The sequence below is a fragment of the Astyanax mexicanus genome, chromosome 13 (assembly GCF_023375975.1).
Source record: "Astyanax mexicanus isolate ESR-SI-001 chromosome 13, AstMex3_surface, whole genome shotgun sequence".
Lineage (NCBI taxonomy): Eukaryota > Metazoa > Chordata > Actinopteri > Characiformes > Acestrorhamphidae > Astyanax > Astyanax mexicanus.
Genome location: NC_064420.1, coordinates 29,862,501 through 29,886,195, shown reverse-complemented (window position 1 = coordinate 29,886,195; position 23,695 = coordinate 29,862,501). Strand labels below are relative to the sequence as shown.

The window sequence follows — 23,695 nt, the reverse complement described above, 5'->3', positions numbered from 1 at the left end:
TGAAAAATACAGAATCAAAACATTAGTGATTCCAATTATGAGCTTAATGAATAATCACACTTGTTAATAGCAGATACAAAAATGTGCCAATCAAGAACATTCAAAGCACCATTTCTACATCTCTCAAAAGACTTGAGTGTGGTTTTATCTTTGCCTGGGTTTAGCAGTAACAGAACAAGACAACCCAAACAACTACAGTGCTACAGTGCTAGTCAGATAGTTAAGTTTCAAATATATAAATTTGACAGGTGTTATAATATTTTGCTATTTGGCTATTCCTGTATTTATGCTTGCACTATGGAAAGAGCTACTTAAACCCATTTTTAAATAGGAGTTTTCTTTGTTAGGTACATGGTACATATTATTTGATGTTACATTCAAACATTTTAACGTGACATGCAGCTTAACTGAACGTAGAAATCAAAACAAATAAATGTACATAACCTAAATATTTGAACCTAGGGTGTGCTCAAAATGTGAGAAGGTCAGTAGAGCGCTGTGAGAAACAGTGTAGTGTAATGTGTACGGTGGTCTGATGTTTCACTTAACACTGCTTAACCCAATCAGCCCACTCAAAAACACCTTCACCTAGTTCCCGCCAATGAAGCGCCACAAACCCAGCTCTGAAGGAGCAGCTCACACGTCTGGTTTTCAGCTTGAATTTGAGCTGTGTAACTGTCACACATGTGACCTTACATCAAAGCAACAATCAGCTGCTCAGAACAATAGCGAGAGCATAAATACAGCCATGCATAGAGCGAGAGAGATGGTTGGATGGATAACAAGAGACAGACAGAGAGAAAGAGCACATTATCAACATTATTAACAACAGAGTGTACTTTGCTGAACTGTATTAAACACCTCCACAGTGTGTGAATATGCTGCAGTGCTATAATTACGCACAATTAACACATCTTTGCACAATTCTATCCCCCTGATATATCGTCACATAACACTCTGGCAGTGTTAGATAGCATTAGCTTGCATCACAACAGCAAACAAAAAAAACAAAAACACAATATAACAGTCTGTATATCAGTATATTCCCACATATAACGTAGCACAAGCTAATCTTTGGCTTACAATCATATATTAAGCATGAAACTAGAGATTTTTAAAGATAAGGACCACGTCATTTGCAAACTCATGTAGACTTTGGTACACCCTCCATTAGCAGACAGAACAGACAAACTAGTCCAAAAAAAAAAAAAAAAAAAAAAAAAAAAAAGAGTGCCAGTTTAGTACCAGTAAGGCAATAATTTGGTTTACGTTACGTTACATGAAAAAAGGAATTTTGCAATGCTGTCAAACTCCAGATAATTCAAACTGTCAGACAGTCCGAACATTCCAAATTTCTCCCTGCGAGTGTGAATGTGTGTGTTTTAATAATAATTAATAGGATTTTATTGTAGACTATAAAGAGCTTGCATAGCTATAGAGGAATTCCAATGATCACCAACAAACCAATCAATAACCCAGTCACCGTAAAAAATAACCTCCATATGTTTTAGCCTCCACTCTAAACCTCCCTTTTACTAAGCATTTATAAAAGCATTTAACCCCCTTTCACTCAGTGGTGATCATCATTATTATTATTATTGCATGTAGAAAAAACTGAAATAAGAAAAATAAGAGTTCACTTACAGCCAGTCTGGTGAGGATATAGGCTCCTGCACCCACCCCAATGCCAATCACACTGTTAATCCTACAGAAGAGGCAACACATAATGAGTTACACAGTGCAGCAAATCACTTTTCATTTACTAACCACATCTCCTACACCAAGAGAAAATGACCGTGACCAGCACTGTCAATCTACTAATTTACCTACTGATTAAACAGGCTGTACAGATAGTAGAATGCAATTTTCCTAAAGTTGCTGTTTGTCGTTATGAGCAATGGTAAGTTTTAACAGCATCATAATTATACAAAAAATATATTTTTTAAATTGAGAACCGTTGTGTTTAGTAATTGGCAGTTTAGCACTTGAAGTTATGTCACTCCAGCATCCAGCAGCCTTGGCTTGGAAAACTATTAGGTGTCTAGGGTGGGACAATATATACACAAACTTTGAATTAAAATATACATCTCTGGAAAAAATAAGAGACCACTTAAAATTATGAGTTTCTTTGATTTTACCAAAAATAGAAAACCTCTGGAATATAATCAAGAGGAAGATGGATGATCACAAGCTAAAGTGGCTGTATTTCTTATTTATAATAGATTTCTGTGCCTACAGACGTGAGAAAAAATGATTTTTAACAAAAATGTAAAAAAAAAAAATAATAATAATAATAAATAAATAAATCCATATCACCATTTTTACAGTTTATATAATGAGATGCATTGATATTGAAAAATTGTCCAGCCCTACTATGTGTTACTACTAGGCACTGCAGTATTTTGGAGACTTACACCGTGATAAAATTCAGTTAGTTGTGCATTTTTCAATAAAAAAAATAAATGTGCAGCAAACAGTGAAGCCAGATAAACTTGTTGACCCATTTGTTATTATATTGATTAATCAGGAAAACAAAAGGCACAATCATGGCTGACAATAATTCAAACATATATATTGATCTTTTACATATTTTCTGGGTCATGCAGATCTCTGAAAGTCTGTCTGTGATATTTACTTGTTTCATTTTTAGTCAAATAATGTAAATAAAATAAAAAATAAAAAAAAAGATGAGCCAATATCCTTAAGCCAACAAATCGCACAGTTTTTATCAAGTGTTAATCAGTTTTTGCAGCTCTACTCACTTGAGCTGAGTCAGCACTGATGGCAGCATCTTAGCCAGCTCATCCATTGTTGGGTACTGATACCTGGGGGGAAGATACAAAGGGAGAGGTGAATTCAAATGATTCAAAAGGAAACTATGTGGAACAAGCTGGGACAAATGATAAGTAAATAATTTACTTGATAACTAAAGTACTTCTGGTATGTCCAGTAAAAATTAAATAGTTACTAGTTTTGTCCAAAACTGTACACTATATAGTGCAATAATTTGTAGTGCACTAAAAATGTAGTGCAGAATGTGGTAAGTGTACCACTGGTGGTATGGCAAAGCATTTTAGGGTGGTACACCAGATGAATTCAGAAAATGTAATGCATGCACAAAAATATTAATGATTGAAATCTGAAGTTCTTTACACTTTAATTGGCCCTAAAATTGAACCATGTGAAACTCCAGGGGTAAGTAGTAGGGCAAAGGGGTGAAATGGGATTGGGCCTTGTTCTAAAGTCTAAGCTTTGTTCCTGCTTCTTGGTGTCCTTGAGTTTTATAGGCTGTGAAAAAAAAGATTTCCTTTAGACATCAACGTTAACTTTGTACTGTGTCCAGTCACTAATGTTCTTCTTCCCACAAAGCTTCAGGAAAACATTACTTGTTTCAATTTTGTCTGAGACTTGAAAGTCTCAAATGCTCAGGCCGCCACTGAAGCCTCTTTTCCAGTGTACAGGAAATCTGACTCACTGACTCTAAATGAACACTAAAATAGACTGAAAGGCTGCGACTGCAATGTGATGCACTTCTGACCATTTCCACAGATGTACAAGGATGTCATGCAGCATTTAAAAAGTTTTATTAACTCCCAGACCATTACAAAGAAAGAGATCTGTTTTACAACTGAACAGTATAGTACAGTCCCCTATTGATTTACATTTTTGATCAAAGGGGAAATTTTTTTCAAAAAAAATTACTAGTTCCTAGTTTGTTGCCACATGGTAGGTATTGATAGCTGGTTTTGATGCTTGTTGTTATGGCGTGGATAAGTATCTTGCTCTGTACTGATGAAGAGTTCTTGTGGTTGCTTCTGATCTAGGGACATCTGTGGTAAGTAGGCCTGTCACAATAACTACACTATCGACTAATCGTTCAATAAATAGACATGACCTCAATCATTTTAATAATCATGATGTCGGCCATTGTATTTGCACTTACAAAATACACTTACATATAATGTAACTGTGGGCGTGGCCACCATGGGACAGGGAGTAAATGAACTCAAAATGTACCTTTATTAGACTCATAAGTATATATAGTAGTTTATGGTTTTCAGTAGGGTGTAATTCCTTTGCTATGATATGATCATCATATTAGTGCCATTTATGGGTCTTAAAACGCAAACAATATCGTTTATCGCAATAATTTCTGGGACAACATATTGTTTGCAAAAAATTGTTTTCTTGACAGGCCTAGGGGTAAGTGATGTTAGATCTGTCCACTGTGCTGAGAATGTGGAGTGGCTCTTACCCGCTTGGAAAAGGTGGTGCGTTCTCCTGCTGACCCGGAGCATCCACATGGACCACGGCAAAGTGCTGCGTGATCTCCTGCATGTCCTCGAAGTTAAACAGTGTGTTGAAGCATGACTTATCTGCAGCATAAAAAAAAAACAGCACAATAATCACCAAATTTTGAAAAACTTAATTGTTTTGTACTTGAACTGCAAATCTTAAATTTGATCATTTTTTAGGTAGACTAGTTACATTAGATTTTAATATTTTTAGCTTGCCGAGTTCCTCTGTTTTATCTATGGAGATAAAATCTTATTTCTCTTTATTGTAATGAACTGTTTTTTTATTTATGAAGATATCTGGCAGTGTTAAGAATAGCACAATGCGAATGCAAAACAAAAAAAAAGAAGTATTTAGACTTTGTAGGTCTCCCTCATTGTGGATTTATCAGGCTTCCACACACTGCAGCACTGTCCCAGTGGCCCAAATTCAGCCAAAGCAACACTCCCTCAATCTGTCAGCTCAGCTACAGATCCAGCTAAGCAAGCTAGCCTGGCCAAATGCCAAGCTTTCAAAACAGGACAGTGGAAAGTAATCTTCTAGAATATCTTAGCATCTGTTACAATGTCTTAGCATTTAAGATTTAATGATGATTAGACTTACAAAACAGTGAGCATGTGTCTAATAGTTTTCACAGCCACAGTACAAGATCGCAGCTCTTATGAATGGGTGTAAGCAAGTTATCTAGAGCAGTGATTCTCAACACTAAGAGCCACTGGAAAAGTACTGTAGAATGACTCTTAAATTAATTAAACCTGACAGACCTGTCCACAAGTCTGTGTTATGTATTTAGTTATTGTTTTATTTAGTTTTTCTTTGATTTTTTTGTGTGATGTCATTTATGATATATGCGTTTAAGGGGTGAAAATCACAGGTCATCTCACTATATGATATCATGACACATTGCCCACGATAATAGCGGTGTAGCGATGCATCAAGGCACAATGGAAAAATTTGATGATTCGCACTGAAGGAAAAGATGATTCCACATTCTCTTACTATGAAATCTCATGCAGTTGCATTCTTTGAGCACTAAAGGTCTGAACTCTGCTAGTGCTGGCTAGAGACTCACTGTGCATAAGCAAAGGACGAAGGATGTGTCAATCATTTGAGACTGAAGCCAATCACACAACCACTTTTTGATGTCAGTCACTTTTTTAAGCCAACAGCCATATTTTTTGTTGCAGCATCCAAAAGGGGTTTCTTATGGATCTTATGGATAAAATTTCATGAAAAATCGAATAGTGAACTCAGTATTGTTACTAGAAACAAAAACACTATACCTCTACATGATAATGATACCATGATACTGTGAGACTGCAATACTCGATATATCGCATATATATTAGACAATTCTCAACAATGCTTCACTCTATCTGTGTTACTGAAGAGGATTAAATACTCATAACGATAACAAGCAAATACCAGAAATTATGGATTAATTGGTGTCAGTTTCAAACAATTTGACAACCAATATTCTTCACCCTATTCATTGGGGGGGATGTCTTAGGGAGTTTGGAGTGCCAATGTTCCAATAAATTACTAATATTATTGCCTGCTACAAAAAGCAATATTTGTTATTAGTTTATATTTACCTATTTTTTTTATTTGCTCCCCAATTTAGCTCGGACAATTAACCCATCTACACACTAGGACAAGCATACACCTCCTCGGACAATTGTGCATGTGAAGTTAGCATCAACTCTTGTGTTGCAATAAGGCAGCCAATGAGCTCAGAGAAAAGCCGGGTCCCCAGCTCTGATACATCAGCCAATAGGATAATACGCAAGCCAGCATCACAATGGAAGTGATGTAGGGGGAAAAGACCCTACATCACTTCTATTGATCTACTCAACTAAAGAGAGCAAGGCCAATTGTGCACTCTCTGGCAAAGCAGCATTCTCCTGGATTTGAACTTGCGACCCTTGTGATCCTCAGAGCCATGCAAAGCATTTTCTAAAGATTAGCCAAGTAGGAATGCTCATTAACTACAATGACTAGCTAAGGTTGAGAAATACTTTAAGAATTGCTTTACAAAACTGCGCTTCATAGATTACTCACGGTTGAGGCCGATGTCATGGTAGGTGAGGATGACGGGACGGTTGCCTTTGGGTGTTCCTCTCAAAGTGACATGAAGAACTCCATGGGGAGTCTCGATATCATGTTCCTAGAAAGAGAGGAGAACCAAATTCCACAAATTAGAGCTTTTCATTTGGGACAAGTTTCATAGAACCTGCAAAAAACGTCAGCAGTGTGTACATAGTCTTCTCAAACACATCCCAAAGATTCTCAATAAGGGCTTAAAGTCTGGAGTCTGTGGTAAACAATCCATGTGTGAAAATGATGATCTCATAAGATAAAATAAGATAAGATAAGATACTTTTTATTGTCATTGCACAGTGTACAACGAAATTTAGCAGCAATCCTTATGGTGCCTGAACAAAAATAAAATAAAATAAAATAATAACAGCTTTATGTACAAATAAACAAATTTACACACATTTACAGTGGATGTATGAAAATATAGGCAATATAGTAACAATTTACCCAATAATAAATACAGAAAGTGCACAGTGCGTTGTAAGTCCAGCTATTAAGGTTTGTACGTTTTCTTTTTTAGTTCCTTGGTAGTGGTCTGAGAGTGTGCGTGCGTTTTGCAATGTTCAGTTCTCGTACAGTACTGGGGTAAAAACTGTTTTTCAGTCTGTTTGTCCTGGAAGTGATGGACCTGAAGCGTTTTCCAGAGGGCAGCTGTTGGAAAAGATGATGTCCAGGGTGGGAGGAGTCTTTTAGGATGTTGGCTGCTCTGCTGAGACAGCGAGAGCTGAACAGGTCCTCCAGACTGGGTAGCGGGCAGCCGGTGATCTTCTGGGCCACGTTGATCACTCTCTGTAGTGCTCTCCTTTCTGCCACTGTGCAGCTACTGTACCAGGTTGAGATGCAGTAGGTTAGCACACTCTCAATGGCACAGCGATAGTATGACACCAGCAGCTTCTCTTGAATGTTGTTTTTCTTGAGAATTCTCAGGAAATAGAGTCTCTGCTGTGCCTTCTTGACTGCAGCTGTGGTGTTTGTGGTCCAGGAATCACTCTTTCACAATTCCAGCCCCATGAATCCTGGTATTGTCATCTTGGAATATGGCCGTGCCATCAGGGAAGAAAAAATCCATTGATGGAATAACCTGTTCTATATTCAGTATATTCAGGAAGTCAGCTGACCTCATTCTTTCAGCACATACTGTTGCTGAACCTAGACCTGAGCAACTGCAGCAACCCAAGATCATACCATTGTCCCCACAGGCTTGCGCTAGGCACAATTGCCTGGTATGCCTGATGCTTCCATTACTCTGGAACAGGATAAATTTGAACTCATTAGACCACATGACATTGTTTCATTGCTCTAGAATCCAATCTTTGTGCTCCGTAGCAAATTGAAGCTGTTTTTGCCAGATAACCTCACTGTTAAGGGATTTTCCTAAGACTACATAGTTTTTTTTTAGAGCTGATAGCTTGAGTTCCCTTCACACAGTGCGTGTGGAAATGTTCTTACTGTCACTATTAAACATATTTCTGTTCTAGTTCTATTGTTGTTTCTCTACGATTGGATTTTACCAAACAATTAAGTGATTTACTGATGCATGCCTAAAATCTGACCCTTCTGAAACAGATTAACATCTTTTCCACAACCACATGATTTATTTTTCCACATAGTTGTTTAACAAATAAGAAGCTACTCACTGCATCAGTTAGGATTAAATAATGTGTTTCCATCTGAAACAATCACCATTTCATGCATAAATTAATGATTTGGACTAGGACAGTCACAATTATATTATTGACTTATCGAACAATAAAGGGACACTACCTCAATAATGTTTGATAATCGTGACAACATCTATTGGGTTTATTAAACTTTTTGTTCACATATATGTAACAGTAAACAATATTTTAGCCAATCATGCTGTCTTCTTTAAATTTTCTATAACTGCAACTTCATACACACAGTGTGGACTGCAGTAGGTAAAGAAAACTGAAATATGATTATTACAAATTTTGTTGCATTTAAAAGGATATAAATGCTTTATGCTATACTATTATCATTTAGCCAGTGACATTTAAATTTAAATTGTCTTAAAATGGCAATAATATCTTTTATTGCAATAATTTCTGAGATGATATATCGTCCACAAAAAAATGCTATCGTGACAGGCCTAAATGGGTGGATCTTACCTTACATTTGCATAGTTAAATTTAGTTCTTTTTTTCTTTTTTTTTTAGGCCAGTTAGGCAGTGTATAAACTTGTCAACAGGACATTGACAGAAAGCTGGGCCACTTAGTCCACCACAACAGGAAACCTTGCTGCAGCCTCTAGCACTCATCAAAAAACAGACACTAGACATTATGCACTAGATAAAGCTCAGTGACGCTTGACCTTAATCTAATAACCTGCTCTTAGGAACAACTTTCCAGCCACAGATAGAACTGATTTTCAATTTCAACTGAATTGAAATCATCTGGTCCTCAGACTTGGTTCAGACTGACTGTGACCAGACATAAAGCATTAAGACATAAAATAAGAGCCTAGAGAGAGGACAATAACTGGCTGAAACCTTGTATGTGGTTCTGTGCATGCTCTGGTAGGTGTGGGTGTTTGGTTTCCGTTCGTAGACGATGTTTGTCGTCACACAGGACCACAAAACCGCTTTGGAGTCGTCACGATTGTAGCTTGGGTCGCTGGTGTGGCCACAGTGGACATTTCACTTTATGCATACGCATAGTAAACTTTGGCAATAATGTCATTTTTAACGTATTGTTTGCGATATTAGATTTAATGAGCATTTTAGTGTTTTGATTAGTTAAAGCCATGTGACCTTTTACTTGCAGGCATCTAATTCATCTTCTGGATGAAGTGGAAAAAGACATAGACGATCACAACCCCAAATCAAAACAAGTTAGAACAGCATAGAAAACACAGCTAACATATTGGAAACTCAGCTCTGTGTTGTCAAACACTCTTCTATCGCTCTTCTGTCCTCCCTGGGGGGAAAATGAGAATAGAACTATATCTGAGGAGCTCCTGCTGCTGTTCCTCACTGCATGAGTATTTTTATCGGAGTAAAATAGAAAAACAACATCAAACGGCAATTATTCAATTAGAAAAGAAACCCTTTTAAATATATTAAAACTGTAGCTTGAAGGATAATTTTAATGCACACTACTGAATCCATTTGTGAACCGGAGAAAAAAGGGAACTGTGGCTGAATTTAATACTAAAATCTATCTAATATTAATTATAAATTGATATTAACTTGTGTATTACTTGTGCAATAGAGATTTTGAGAAATATATTTTTAAATACTTAAAGATTAAGTATTTAAGGACCATTTACCCTATAGTGTTTTTATTTAAAATATATAGTTTTAAAAAGGAGCTGTGTTAAAGTTGTTGGCGTATCTGTTTTTATTTTCTATTCTTTATATTCTTCCACTGTTTTTGTGTTAATGAAGGCTTATTCCTTCATATATTGTGTAATTTTGTGGGATAAAGTAAACCCAACAGTAATCAAAGCCTTAACTTAAGGCCTTTGTGTTTTATATGATATGTACTCCTATATGTACAGCACAGTCACAAACCTATATATAAGCCCAGTCAAAAAATAAAATAAATAAAAGTTTATACTGCTTTCGTACCAAATCGTGACTATAATCACCTGTTTTTTTTTAATTATTTTTTACCTCATTAGCCCTATACTACCTAATAATACTAACCTTTTCTGATTTGGTGTTGTACATTTACTATTTTTAATACCCCCCCCAACATCTCCTCTCCAAAAATATGTAAACTCCTTCAGTATGTAGTGTGGCCCTTGGGAACAGCATGTTTCTGGAAGCTGTTGATTAGTCTTGATTAGCAAATTGGTATTTTAACTCATTCCTTTGTACAAAACTGTTAGTGTGTTTCCTCCTGTGAATTGCTTACTTCAGACCCTTCCACAACATTTCTACTGGCCACTCCAAAAGACATCTTTATATTCTTTTTTAACCATTCTCTAATAGAATGACTTGTGTGCTTAGGGTCATTGTCTTGCTGCAGAACCCAAATTCCTTTGTGTTTCAGCAAGTGTTTCAGTAAGTGAGAATTCATAGTTCCATCAATGATGGCACAGTGTCCTTGCCCAGATACAGCAAAATCGGTCTCCACCATGATACTACCACCACCACATTTCACAGATTGGATACAATTTTTATGCTGATTTTTTATGCATTGTTTTAATTTCACAAACAAAGAAAAAAAAATATTTAATTTATTAAAACAAACATGTAGTTTGGTCTCATTTAACTTGACTCTAATTTCACCTTGAAAGGATGGGATGTTGAAGCATTTACAATGTCGATAATGTTGAGTATAAAAAAAAGAGTCTACTCCAAATTCTAGTGTTGAGTAAGACAGAAAAAAAAAGACAATGGGAGAGGGGTAATGGGCTCACATAGTTTACATTTAGATTGTTCTGTGCTCAAACACAACAGATTACATATAGTCACTGTGTAATGGAAAACAAGTATCTCTATTTTTGCCTATTTTAAGTTTACTACAAAAGTTGAACAGACAAACTGTACCTTACACTGTGCCAAAAGAACATGGGCCAATAGAAATACTTTAAAATGACTTGAAATAAACTCTTTTTACATTAACTTCCATTGAAAGCTTAGAAGATTTTCTATCTAATGTAGAGTTGCTGTTTTGTAGATACTTGTTTTTACTCACTAAATATCAATGCTTTCCTTAATTAAACGTCCTCTGGGCATTTAAATGTAACTTTTTATGTTCAGCTGTTTCTTTTACTTTAAAGCAATAGAAGCCATGACAAAAATAATCTGCGAATAATCGACTAAACGGAAATAATCAGATCAGCAAAATTTTAATATAATCATTAGTCACAGCCCTATTACCAATATTATATTATACATTTTGTATGTTTTTCCTCTCTTGGCAGGAATCATTTGTTGTCCAAGCTGTCTCCTGTGACATTCAAATCCAACTGTTAGACTAAACTTTCTACAGTTTATTCTACAGTTCAGATCCAGCAGCAGCATCACCACCACTCCTCAGCTCACACCTGCAGCCCCTGCACTCTGGAGCTCCGGGAGGGTGCAGAGGTTAAAAATAGATGAGACAGTTGAGGTGAGTGCTCGTGAGTGTACGTGTGACCACAGACTATTCATAACATCTGAAGTGTGCTTGATGAGCTATGATTGCAGGCTGATCTTTTGAAGAACTCTGTTATTTTAACAGTCTGCTGCTTTATCACAGGTGTTTCAGTGACAGATCTACATGCATTACAGGAGCAAAAACAGATCTGAAACTACTTTTAAAGAAAAAAAAAAGAATCAAATAAAACTTACAGCAACAGATCTGCTGCACTACTGAATGTTCAGTACTAATTATTTTTTTATGCATTCAACAGCAGTCATGTTTGATCATGCACCTAAATGTGGCCTAGAATATGCTTAAAGGAGCTGCAAGGATTCTGGTTTTAGAATCACAACAGTGCAACATTTGAGCACTTCTAATCAATTACCATATGTCTGCCATTTTCCCCTTCTGGGGGAAATCGGTTATTTTCTTTACTACTGTAAGTTTGTATTTTAAGCGCCTCATTAATGATGAAATTGTTGCTGCCCAATAAACAGAGAACTCTATTTGGTAGATGTATTTTTGTTTATTTCATAATTAGAACCAGAGGTGGAAAAAGTACCGGTACTCAAGAATTGTAATTAAGTAAAAATACCTTTTCTTTGCTAAAATTCTACTCAAGTAAAAGTACCCATCTAAAAATCTACTCGAGTACCCAATTTAAAATGTACTTTGAGTAAAAGTAACATAGTTACTTTTAATTATGTGATGTAAAAAAGTATAACAAATCATAAATTAAATCGTTTTTAATGAACTATTATTCCACATAATAATTTGGACCTTTCAGGCAGTATTTGTTCAGACCACCCCATAAAACATTTTCAAGAATAAGTGGCATAGGTTTCTATGATCCATTTCTTTCTTTACTGTTAAAAGTTTATGGTCATAAAGGTGACTATAAACTGTATTTTTTTTATAGTTTTACAGTTCATTATTATTTTTTAACTTGCCATTGCTATGCTTTAACTGCTATTTACATTTTTTTTAACATTCAAGCAGTTTAGCTTAACTGTAATTAAAAAATACTTACACCACATGCTTTCGCTGGTTTGATGTGGAAGTTTTTCACCAGCATTTTATTTTTTTACTCAGTAACGGGGAGATTTCCAAAGTAGTGAAGTAAATTACTTGTGTCAAAATGTACTTGAGTAAAAGTAAAATTAAAAAAAGTTTTTAACTATTTTAAAAACTACTTAAAAAATAACAAAATACTCATAAAATCTACTCAATTACAGTAATGTGAGTAAATGTAATTCATTACTTTCCACCTCTGGTTAGAACACTTTCAAAATTACCTAAAATAAATGTAATGTATTTTTAGATTGACTTCTATTAATAGTTTGTTTGTCTATTAAATGAATGTTTAAGTGTTCTGTTAAGTGTTTTTTTTTACTTTGAAGATAAATGTTCTTCATAATACAGCAACAAATGGGGACAAATTGCTAATATATGGCAATTCATTAAAATGGCCTTTTGGTGCTAAATTATACCATATGTTAAAGGAGTCATTAAAGAACCAATTACACAGAGGATTTCCATTCTAGAGATTAATAACTGGCCAATGCCAAACTCCCATTTCATCAATACAACTGTTACTCCATCATCATGTCTTTATAGTTGAATATAAAAAAACACATTGTTTTTTTTTTTGTAGTGACCTAGTTGAATAATAAGAGTTCAGTAGCTGTGAGGGACAAAACATAAACCTCAAGCACTGTTGCCTCTTCATTACAAAAAAAAATAAACATTACAAAACAGAGCTCTAAAAAAGGCCAATCCCAAACCCAAAACCTGTTATGAAATAGTCTTGTCTCATTATATTTCACATTCCCAACTGTTCAAACACAACAAAGGCTAAAAGCTAACTCTAAGCTGACCAGAGAGTGTCCTGTGTTCTGTTTACAACCCTGTTAGCTTGAGCCCGGATTGGAAAACTACATTTTAATCTCCAGCCAAAATATTACATATCGTCGCTGCTCAATGAAGAACATATATTTTCAAAATGGCAACACCACAGGAGAGAGAAAAAAATTCTTAACTTTCAGTAGAAGTCAATGTAAAGAGACTTTATTTCAGGTCATCTTGGATAATTTTTATTGGTCCATTCATTAAGATATTTGGGCAAATTAAATTAAATAAAAAAATTATTATTTAAAAGTTTTTGAAGCTTACTTGGTTGTGGTAATAAATATGGTATCAATAATCATAGTAACACATTTATCGCTCTAATTTAGCTAAGCCAGTCAACTCACTCACTCACTAGGACTTGTAAAGATCCTGACACTAGGCTAATGTTAGTATCCCAAAACAACACTATGCAGCCAGTGCACTTGGAGTAAAGTGCCAGATCCCCAGCTCTGACACATCAGCGAAGCAATTGAAAAAACTGTTTAATTGGGAAAATGTTACATGCAGGCCTATATTTGCAGTATAACTTAAATTTTAACAAATCCTTTTTTTCTGATATGTTTGAAAAAAATACAGGACAAAATATTTTTTAAACTGTTTTCCGTTTTAAATACCAGGGCCCTCGGAATTCTATTACAAAGTGTAGATCTACTTTGAGCTTTTTATTTGTGTGAAAATAGTGATTTTCTTGCATGGGCAACTCCATGCCCCTATTGCTAGTACTGTAAGCCTGTTGGGAGCATCAGCTAAAAGCACTGTATTTTAAAAAGCTGGAGGTAAATGGATTGGGACTATGCAACAAAAGTTTGTACCCATTATCAAGTTTCACTACAGACCAAGTCTATTTCACACTGGATTTCTCCTTTAAATAAAGTCATTATCCAACATATGCTCATAAAAGAAAATTAAGCATGACAATAATATTTTTTATGATTATACAAAATTAATTTATATTAAACGAATGGTATAGTGACATTTCTGGTTTACTGCCCTCATCTTTAGTGCGAAACAGAACCCAGAGTACAGGGAAGTATTCTGTTTTATTTAATGATTTTTCAGATAAACAACAACAAAAAAAATCAATGAGATTCATCCTATTAGCTACACAGGCCTTGCCCAGCACCACCCAAGCCTCCTGGCAATAGACAGCAGCAGACACAGCACCCTTCAGCTTAATCTAACACACCCCCACACGTACACACCCTGACACACGCGTGCACACACACACACACATATGCAGGCACAGATGCACAGACACACATACTGAAATCAAAGGCCTGCCCTTTGGGAAGGAGCAGGATGGCTGGCACTCTCACACAAAGCAAGAGGAAAACAGAGAGAATAGACACGCCTTTACGCTCAACAGTGACGGCTATTCACTGACATTTACTACTGATTGCCAGCCATCATCAGCAGCAGCAGCAGCAGAGACAAACCCACCTCAGCAAAACCAGCAGACACACTGACGCAGGGAAACCATAATAAATGAAAAACACATGATGCACAACTGGTGGGACACATGACGTCCTCGCTCCCTCCCTTCTCCTCCCCCTCACACAAACAACAACAGTGTAACCACCGTGAGTCAGATTAGCCAGTTCGGCTGAGTTAGCGAGGCTGCCTGAGAGAAGAATCAACAGGCTATTGAGACGCGAACACACACCAGTGCAATTTCACCACTCTCTGCTACTGACCACACATAGAAACACACATGCACAAACACTCAGAAATGCAAATGTGCACACACACTCACCACACCGATAATCTCACAAGTGATCTGTTGAAGAGCCAGTTCTGTCGTCATTTTATTGATCCAGAGGGAGAAAGACGAAAGAGAGAGAGATCCAGATCCAGAGAAGGAGCGAGATCAAGCGTGAGAGAGAGAGAGAGAGGGAGCGCGAGAGGGACGAATGCTTGCTCCTTGTTTGGTAACAAGGGGCGGTGGCAGCGCACAACGGGGGCTGGCAGATGAAAGATGCAAAACAAAAAAAAAAGGAAAAATAAAAGGAAAAAAAAAGGGAAAATCGGCAAACAAAACGGTCCTCTGAGCGACAGAGAGAGAGAACGAAAGCACGAGAGAGAGAGAGAGAGAGAGAGAGAGAGAGAGAGACAGAGAGCAAGCACGAGAGAAACGTGTCCAGCCAGCCAGCAAGCAGCGTAAATGACTGAGGGAGGGGTTCGGAGGCAATGTGGAGGGCATTCAGGCTGCTCTAATTGGATTTAGAGGGTCAGGTGAAGTTACGAGGGGGGTGACGGAACCCTGAGTAAGTGTTTCAGTTAGTGTGTGTGTTAGGGCTGCAACTAATGATTATTTTGGTAGTCGACTAATCTGACTATTATTTTTACGATTAGTCGATTAGTCAAAGATTATTTCTGCCATGTGCTCCAGCAAAAGAAACAGCTGAACATGAGTTTTAAAAGGCATCTAAACATTGTTTTAACATAGAAAGTATTAATATTTAGTGATTAAATATATAATCTGTTGTGTTTGGGCACTTTTTGAGACCCATTTCCTATTGCGCTTCTGTCCCCAGCACTTTGTGTAATGCTGTTACAAACTAATGTTTAGTCGACAATAAAATTTGAGGTCAACAAATTTAAATAATCGACTTTGTCGATTATATCGACTAATCGTTGCAGCCCTAGTATGTGTGTGTGTTTTATGTACACATACACACATCTCGTCAAAGAAATTGTAGCCAAAATAGTTGCACCAAAAAAAGAGTGCAATGCTATTTCTTAAGCATTTGAAGATTAAGGAACAATAAATTATTAAACATTTTAAACTTATATGAGCAAAACTTATTGGCCATATTTAGTGAGCTATACACACAAAAGTAGCAAGTAGAGGTTCCTAATGGGGTCCTTAAATAATATATTCTATGCTATTTTTGTCAGGAAAATAAAGATAAAAATGATGACAAAATGTAAACTAATATGTTTATATTTATTGAGCTACGCATACAGAAGTAGCATGTAGCGGTTCCTAATGGCGTTCTTCAATAATGTATCCTGTGCTATTTGTAAGGAAGATGAAGATAAAAGGATCAAAAAACGATAAAAATTGTTAGTCAAAATCTGATGGTCATTTATTGAGCTACACACACAAAAGTAGCATGTAGAGGTTCCTAATGGCATCCTTCAATAATGTATCCTGTGCTATTTGTTAGGAAGATAAAGATAAAAGGAAACTAATAGGGTTTAACATGTATAATGCAACATGCCAGATGTCTCGGCTTAGAGTTGTAGAGGTTCCTAAAGGTGTTCTGCAATAATTTCTCCTGTGCAGATTGAACACTCTCATGCATATCCTGAAAAAATTGGTGCAAAAGAGTGTGGATAGTGTGACCAATAGAATCCCACACATTGTGGCTGGCTATGGCGTAGAATCTGTGTCTTCAATTCAAACTCTTAAAGTGGAAGCATGTGGACGAACATTGTCGTGTTTGAACAGTGTTGAAAGTAGGTTGTGGAAAACTACAAATTGCACTCACCAAGAAAAAAGCAGGAGAAAAGTTTAATTCCTGTTGGTTGAAATTAGGCCTGGACAATAATTCGATATCGGTATTTATCGCGATAAGAAATGTTTCAATAACGGTGATATCATTTTTGTGGTATATCGATATGTATTATTTACAGAATCTGTCACGGACATGCGTTTTACTGGCGTCAGCTCGCCGCACAGCTGAACACAATCAGCTTCCGTAGCTGGACTATCTCTGTGCGTGATGACGTAATCACATAGGCACGTAGCCAGATAGGCTAGGCTAGGCTAGATTTGGCTAGGCTAGGCTAGGCTCGGGTCCGCTACGCATCTAAAATGCCTCGCGCTGGAGCCAAACGGAGCCGGCACGAGCGGATCCAAGGTTAAGGTAGGCTCGGTTTGCATCTGAAATGTTCCGCGCTGGAGTGGAACGGAACGGAACCGAGCCTAGCCTAGCCTCGGGTCCGCCCACGGGTCCGCTCGGTCCGCCTCTGGTTCGCTCGGTCCGCGGTCAGTTGCGGGTCCTCTTTGTCAGCCGCGGGTCCTCTTGGCTCCCAGCGCGGGACATTTTTGATGCAAAATGAATGCCCCTGCCGCTTCCACAAGTGATTAATTGAAGTATGGAGGTCTAATTCAGTGGTGAGGATTTGGTTCGACTCTCGAAGGTCTGCTAAACTTCAGTTTGCTGCTAATTGTGCCGGAGAGTGGAGCCGACCAGCAGCGGTAACGTTAAAACATCTAATCTGTTCCACCACCTCAATCAGTTCCACTACATACAATATTTTCCTTATACTGGCTGAATCACTTTTATAGCTTATGTTGTAAGTTATTTAAGTTATTTAAAGTTTATGAATCCTTTAGGTTTGTTTATTTGACGGGAAAATCTTGTTGCTTTTATGTGTATAAAGGCTTCTTGTGTTCTTTATCCTAGTTGGAACACTTTTGTTTTGATCTGTTAAATTTGTTTACAAAAGACTAAGAAGCTCTGCTTCTATCCTAATTTTAAGTTATTTTTTATTGGTAATAGTTATATTGGCTTATGTTTGACAGGGATGTCATGTTTTTATTTTGCTATATGCAAATAAAATTGAGCATTGATTTATCTTGACTATTGTTTATTTCTTAAGTATTATAATGTTTTCGTGAAAGGAGGTTTCAAAGACTTAAATTAAGTAGACAGTAGTAGGTACTAGGGGTGTGCCATATCATATATCACGATATTATACTCTGAAATATCGTGCCACATCACTCACCCCTAATTATCACATCAGGGTACTAATTTTTTTGCTGTTTTAAGCAAAAGAAAAACTCACACATTTCTAATTTCCTATTAAATATCTACTAGAGACAGATTATATCTGTAAAGTGTCATTTATTTTACTTTAATACTGGATATATGGAGATATTTGGAGTGCATTATTATTATTAGTATCATGTAATTCTCAATTATTGACTTCTGTTATAAATCTGCTAAAATTATTGTTTTTTTTTAAATATCTTAAAGGTGTGCAATATCATATCGTATACAATAATAAAAAAGTTTTTTGTTTTTTTGTCATATCGCCAAGAGTATCGTTATCGCAATAATACCATGAAATATTGTGATATTATTTTAGGGCCATATCGCCCACCCCTAGTAGGTACGTATTTCCATTGCAGGGATTCTTAGCAGTTTTCTGAGGCCTTCTAAGTATTTATATCGATATCGGAATTATATCGTATCGACCGAAATTAAGGAATATATCGTGATATGAATTTTGGCCATATCGTCCAGCACTAGTTGAAATGATTTTTTTGACAATGAGTATAGAGTATAGGAGTATAAATAAATACATTTAATAGGGGATTACTAGGCACACTGGACAGAATGTGAAAAAAACCCACCACAGCGAGTGTTTGGACCGCTGACCAAATCACACGCAACTGGTGTGTGCCAGCAAGTGTTGCCATAGAGACTAGCTGTTAACTCCACTGTAGTTTCAACACAATACTAAAGACCGAGTTCACATGAGCGCCATATAGCCCGCATTAAAGATTCTATACACACACTTTTCACACAGTGACACAGTAACATATCAAATCCCGTGCTACATAAACAGACATGGAGAGGTGCTATGTCCCAGCTGGAATGTGCTTGCCTCTCTGAAGCGGAGTTAGATTCAGCTTACGCAGCCCAAGAAGGCTTGAATGGGGGGGATTACCTGCAGATTTGAACATAAGGCGACAATATGGCTGCCTGTTACAAGCTCTCACGCTGTGTGAGAATGTGTGCACACATGCGCAGGCACACATACATGCACACTGGTTTGTTTATAATGAGAGCAGGTTCAAGATAAATATATATTGGGACATTTCACCAAATAGGTGCCATTTCTGTCCCCAGGAAATTACATGTAAAAATGTGCACACAAAATAACCTTAAAATACGTTTTATTATTAAGCATAGTGTCTTGTCTATTGACCTAATTGCAAAAGATATGCAATTAAAATTGTATTAAAAACTACTTAGAACACTGAAGAAATAGCATTTGTTACCTGTCCCCACTCTCTAACTATAAATTTTACCATGAAATATACTTATTAGAAGACCAAAATTAAGTTCCCTCGTTTGTTTTTCTGCATATTTGATCTTATTGTAACTATGACTGAGTAGGTCAATCTCAACACTCTGTTTCCTAAATTAAATATTGTGTGTTTATTTTTAAACTACAAATGTTAGGAAAATCACCTAGAATGTGTTTAGTGTCCTTACGCTATTAGCATTAGCTGCCATTTAGCTCTTTTCAATGTTTTTGCTGATTCTATGCTAAAAACTCATTCCTGTTACTTTCATTCCTGTTACTCAAAACAACTCAGGAATTACTGCCAGTTACAGGAATGAGTGCCAGTAACTGGAGTGACTTTGTCATAAATATCAATTATTTGAACATGCAGTCAACCATTTCTTTAAAATAAAGACTTTCTTGAGAGAAAAAAATCAAAGGAATTTGTGGACTTGTTTTTTTTTTTAATGTCAAATTTTATGTCAAAATTATGTCAAAAAAAAAAAATTAGAAAAAGTTTAATTTAGAAGAGATACAACAAGCAAATGGCACCCATTTGGTGGAGTGGACCATACTATATATATATATATATATATATATATATATATATATATATACATACATATATATATATACATATATATATATATATATATATATATATGTATATATATATATATATATGTATATATATATATACATATATATATATATATATATATAGCTTATAAGCGCTGCATCGTTGCTAGGTTACCTGTATGCGTAAGAGTATGAGTAATACCTAAATAGCTTCGGTTAAAGTGCATTACCGGCTGATAACGGCACTCATAGAACGTCTCTTAGCCAATCACATTGCAGGGTCGGAACTAACTGTGGTATAATTATTAATACACATCCATTCCTGCATTTTAGCTCTACAACTCATTCCAAAAAAAGTTCTGATGTGGAAAAATTAGTGCTAGTAAAGAGGTGATTTTTTTTATTATATCACTTTTAAACAGATGATGTCAAAAGGTGATTATAAATCATGATCAGGTACAAAATATGGTCCATGAGTCTTTGAGAAGTAAAGATAAGTAGACGATGTTCAGTTTGCCTGAAAATCTTCTTTAAGCAAAAAAATATGGAAATTCTTCCCTATTTCAATAAAGGAAAAGGGCACAAATGTAAGATGAACACGTGATTTCTGATCCCTCAATATCAATATCCCTCATTTAATAATTGCTAAAACAACCACGTAGCACTACAATACAGAGTTACATTCACAATTTTACATTCCTTGCAAAACAGAAGCCTTATGTTAACCATGTCCATAAGTGTTGCACAGGTTTTTTGGTCAGATTAAGTATTCCAGACCTTGTTTGAAAGAAATTTAACGAAAGGAATCATCTTGACTGTTCTCAGCAATTAATACAAAAAGCATTGTCTGTCACGATAAGGTTTTATGACAGTAGACACCTGGGTGTTTATTATCAAACAAAACTAAGTTAAACAGACAAAACATCAAAAAAATGTCAAAAATTTTAAAACGTACATAAAAAGTATATTACATAAAAAATGTATTGACACTGTTTAAAGCATGTGAAAAACTTTAAACAGCCACTTTAAGCAAATCCAGGTTTGACAGTCAAACAACTGTATTTGGAGGAAAAAAAAAACTGTGCATGCTGTTTATGTTGCATGTACATGAATCTCACCAGATTATCAAAGAACACAGAACATGGCCCAGTTAAAAATTACAAAAACGGTTGGGGGGGGGGGGGGTTCAATTTACAGATGGATAAACCGCTGACATTTAAGAGGAGAGAATGTACCTGCCTGACTTACTCTAACTCAGTTTCCCAGGATGCACCTGGCCCTGGGAAGACCGAGAGTGGGCGAAAGCAGAAAGGGCTTCCCTGGGTTAAGGCAATCGAGAAGACCCCATGTAAAGTGAGCCAGTCAAGTGTGTACGCCCCCACTGTGGAACATACCCCACTCCTCTGTGTGTGTTTTACTGAAGCTGCGTGTGTGCAGGAGGAACACATGTAGCCACATCAAGCAGCAGGTGTATCCTGTTTCAGAAGCAGTTGATGCTCCAAATCTGTTAAAAAGCCAGAAAGGAGATCAGAAAAGACGAGCGTTTTTTTTTTTTTTCGTGTTTTCCTCAGACATCAAAAGTCGCACCGTCTCTCTTGCTGATCAAAGTGCATTTTAAAAAAAATTATAAAAATACTCGGTAGAGTAAAATAATGCAGTACCACTTCTCACCAACAGAGAGCAGCAAAGAACAGATCACAGACTACCCAACTCTCAAACAAACCAGGGGACCTGAGAGATTATAATTAAATTCATCCGTTGAGGAGATGCTGCTCTGAGAGCGGCTTTACTACCCTTAATATACTCATTCATCCGTTAACTCTAATTCTGGCCCTCCCTCAGCTGAAGCCGGAAGTTTTTGGTATATAAATATCTTTTGCTAACTCAGCCCACATTTGTTGGCCGCACACTTGACAGATAGAGAGAGATAGAGAGAGATAGACACACAGAATGAGGGAGAGAGAGAATGTAAAAGCATGAGAGAGAGTGCATGTTTTTAAAGCTGGCACAAACCCAAACCCTTGCTTAACAACCACCAATCTGATCTTCATTTCTTTTACTGTAAATCTACACTAAATCTATGCTAAAAACAGTCCAACATATGTGTCAAAAAAGGTTGTCTTGACAATAGTTGAACCTTTTTTGGCAATATATAGAAACAATTTTATTAAAAGCTTCTATAAAAAACTAAATGTTAATAATAATAGATGTAGTGCCACTGCAGGCTGGTTCCAGAATGATTTAAGATACGCTAACAACTTTAACACAACTTCCTTTACAAAATATTACATATATTTTTAATAGTTCAATTAACATACATATTTTTAACATAAAATATTCAATGATGTTTAAGTATTTAAAGAGATATTTCTAAAAAAAAAAAAAAAAAAAACTAAAAAGAATATATTAAAAGGTTTAATATAAATGTACTGTTATTATTAAAGTAATAAGGGGCATTGCAGTATTAAAATCAGCCACAATTTCCTTCTTTCTGTCAAAAAATATATTCAAATCATCCTTCAAGCTACAGTATTTATATATTTAAAAGGGCTGTAGTTACTGCTCTGTTTTACTTGAATAAAACTCAAAGTGAGAAACAGAAGCAGGAGGCGTTCTGAATTTTCTCTCCAGACAGAAAAGAGCAAGACCAGCATTTGACTCCATAGGGCTGCGGGTGCTTCTCTGACAATGCTGTTCTGCACGGTGCTCCACAGCGCCTCCAGTGGTGTTGCGGTATGAGAGAAACGCATACCGGTTCTAGTTCCCCTCACAGTAAACTGAATGAACTGGATTACTGCCCAGCACTAATCTATTTTCTAATATTTAATATTTAATAGCCAATTCTCCAATCTGATTTTTCTCCTCTAAACTCCCAGTCCATCTCCAGTGTCTAATTCATGCACTGTGAATGTTAACATGTGTTCAATAAAACCATTCAAACAAACATTTTTGTGAGGTATTAGTTTAAGCAGGCTGTGCTAGTCTAAGGTAATGGTCACCATGTTGGGAGCAAAAAAAAAAAAAAGATTGCTAAATAATAACAATAAATAAAAATGTGTTTTTGTTTCACTGTTAAAACAATGGATTACTGAATTAATGCCAGTTTCTGCTGCGGTTTGATCACACTTTCCACTCTCTTGCTGGGGCTTTCCCAGAGCATCGCACCAACTGATTAAAACGCTCAGTATTTTCCGTACTGGTTTAGACAAGCTGTAAAACTACCCCAATTATACAACACCACTTTCTTACAGTCATATGTAGCTGAAATACAAAGTCCCTGTACTTTAACAATGAAAAACATAATGTGGTAAAGAGTAACTGCTAATGTGGTACAGCTCTGCAGAGGGTGGTGAAGGCTGCACAGAGGATTGTTGGAGTCAGCCTCCCCAGCATCATGGACATCTACACCTCCAGATGCAGGAAAAGGGCCACCTGCATCAGGAAAGACCCCACCCACCCAGCACACGCACTTTTTGTCGCGCTCCCCGCTGGCCGGAGGCGGCAGAGCATCAAGTGCAAAACAACCAGACTCAGAAACAGCTTCATTCCAGGAGCTGTAAGGTTCTTAAACTCCACCTAACAACACACTGCACTGTCACTTTACAAGGACAATTACTGTTTACAAACACTGTCACTTTAGTTGCACTGAGACACTTTATCTTTACTGCTCCAATTCCATTATCATGCTGCT

The 23,695-nt window shown here is 36.5% G+C and overlaps 1 protein-coding gene across 4 annotated transcripts in view; it reads right to left on the bottom strand.

Annotated features, from left to right (window-relative positions):
• Positions 1-23,695, bottom strand: part of ndrg3b (ndrg family member 3b) — a 106,636-nt gene that overhangs the window by 16,962 nt on the left and 65,979 nt on the right. For 3 of the 4 annotated variants that reach the window (XM_007250757.4, XM_007250758.4, XM_049486345.1), the window contains 4 exons: positions 6,358-6,463; positions 4,256-4,376; positions 2,763-2,825; positions 1,645-1,705 (listed from right to left, as the gene is read on the bottom strand). In XM_007250757.4, the coding sequence (XP_007250819.2) occupies positions 1,645-1,705; positions 2,763-2,825; positions 4,256-4,376; positions 6,358-6,463 (351 nt within the window). Of the gene's footprint in view, positions 1-1,644; positions 1,706-2,762; positions 2,826-4,255; positions 4,377-6,357; positions 6,464-15,151; positions 15,448-23,695 lie in introns of those variants that run through there. The other variant, XM_007250759.4, reaches the window with a different exon arrangement.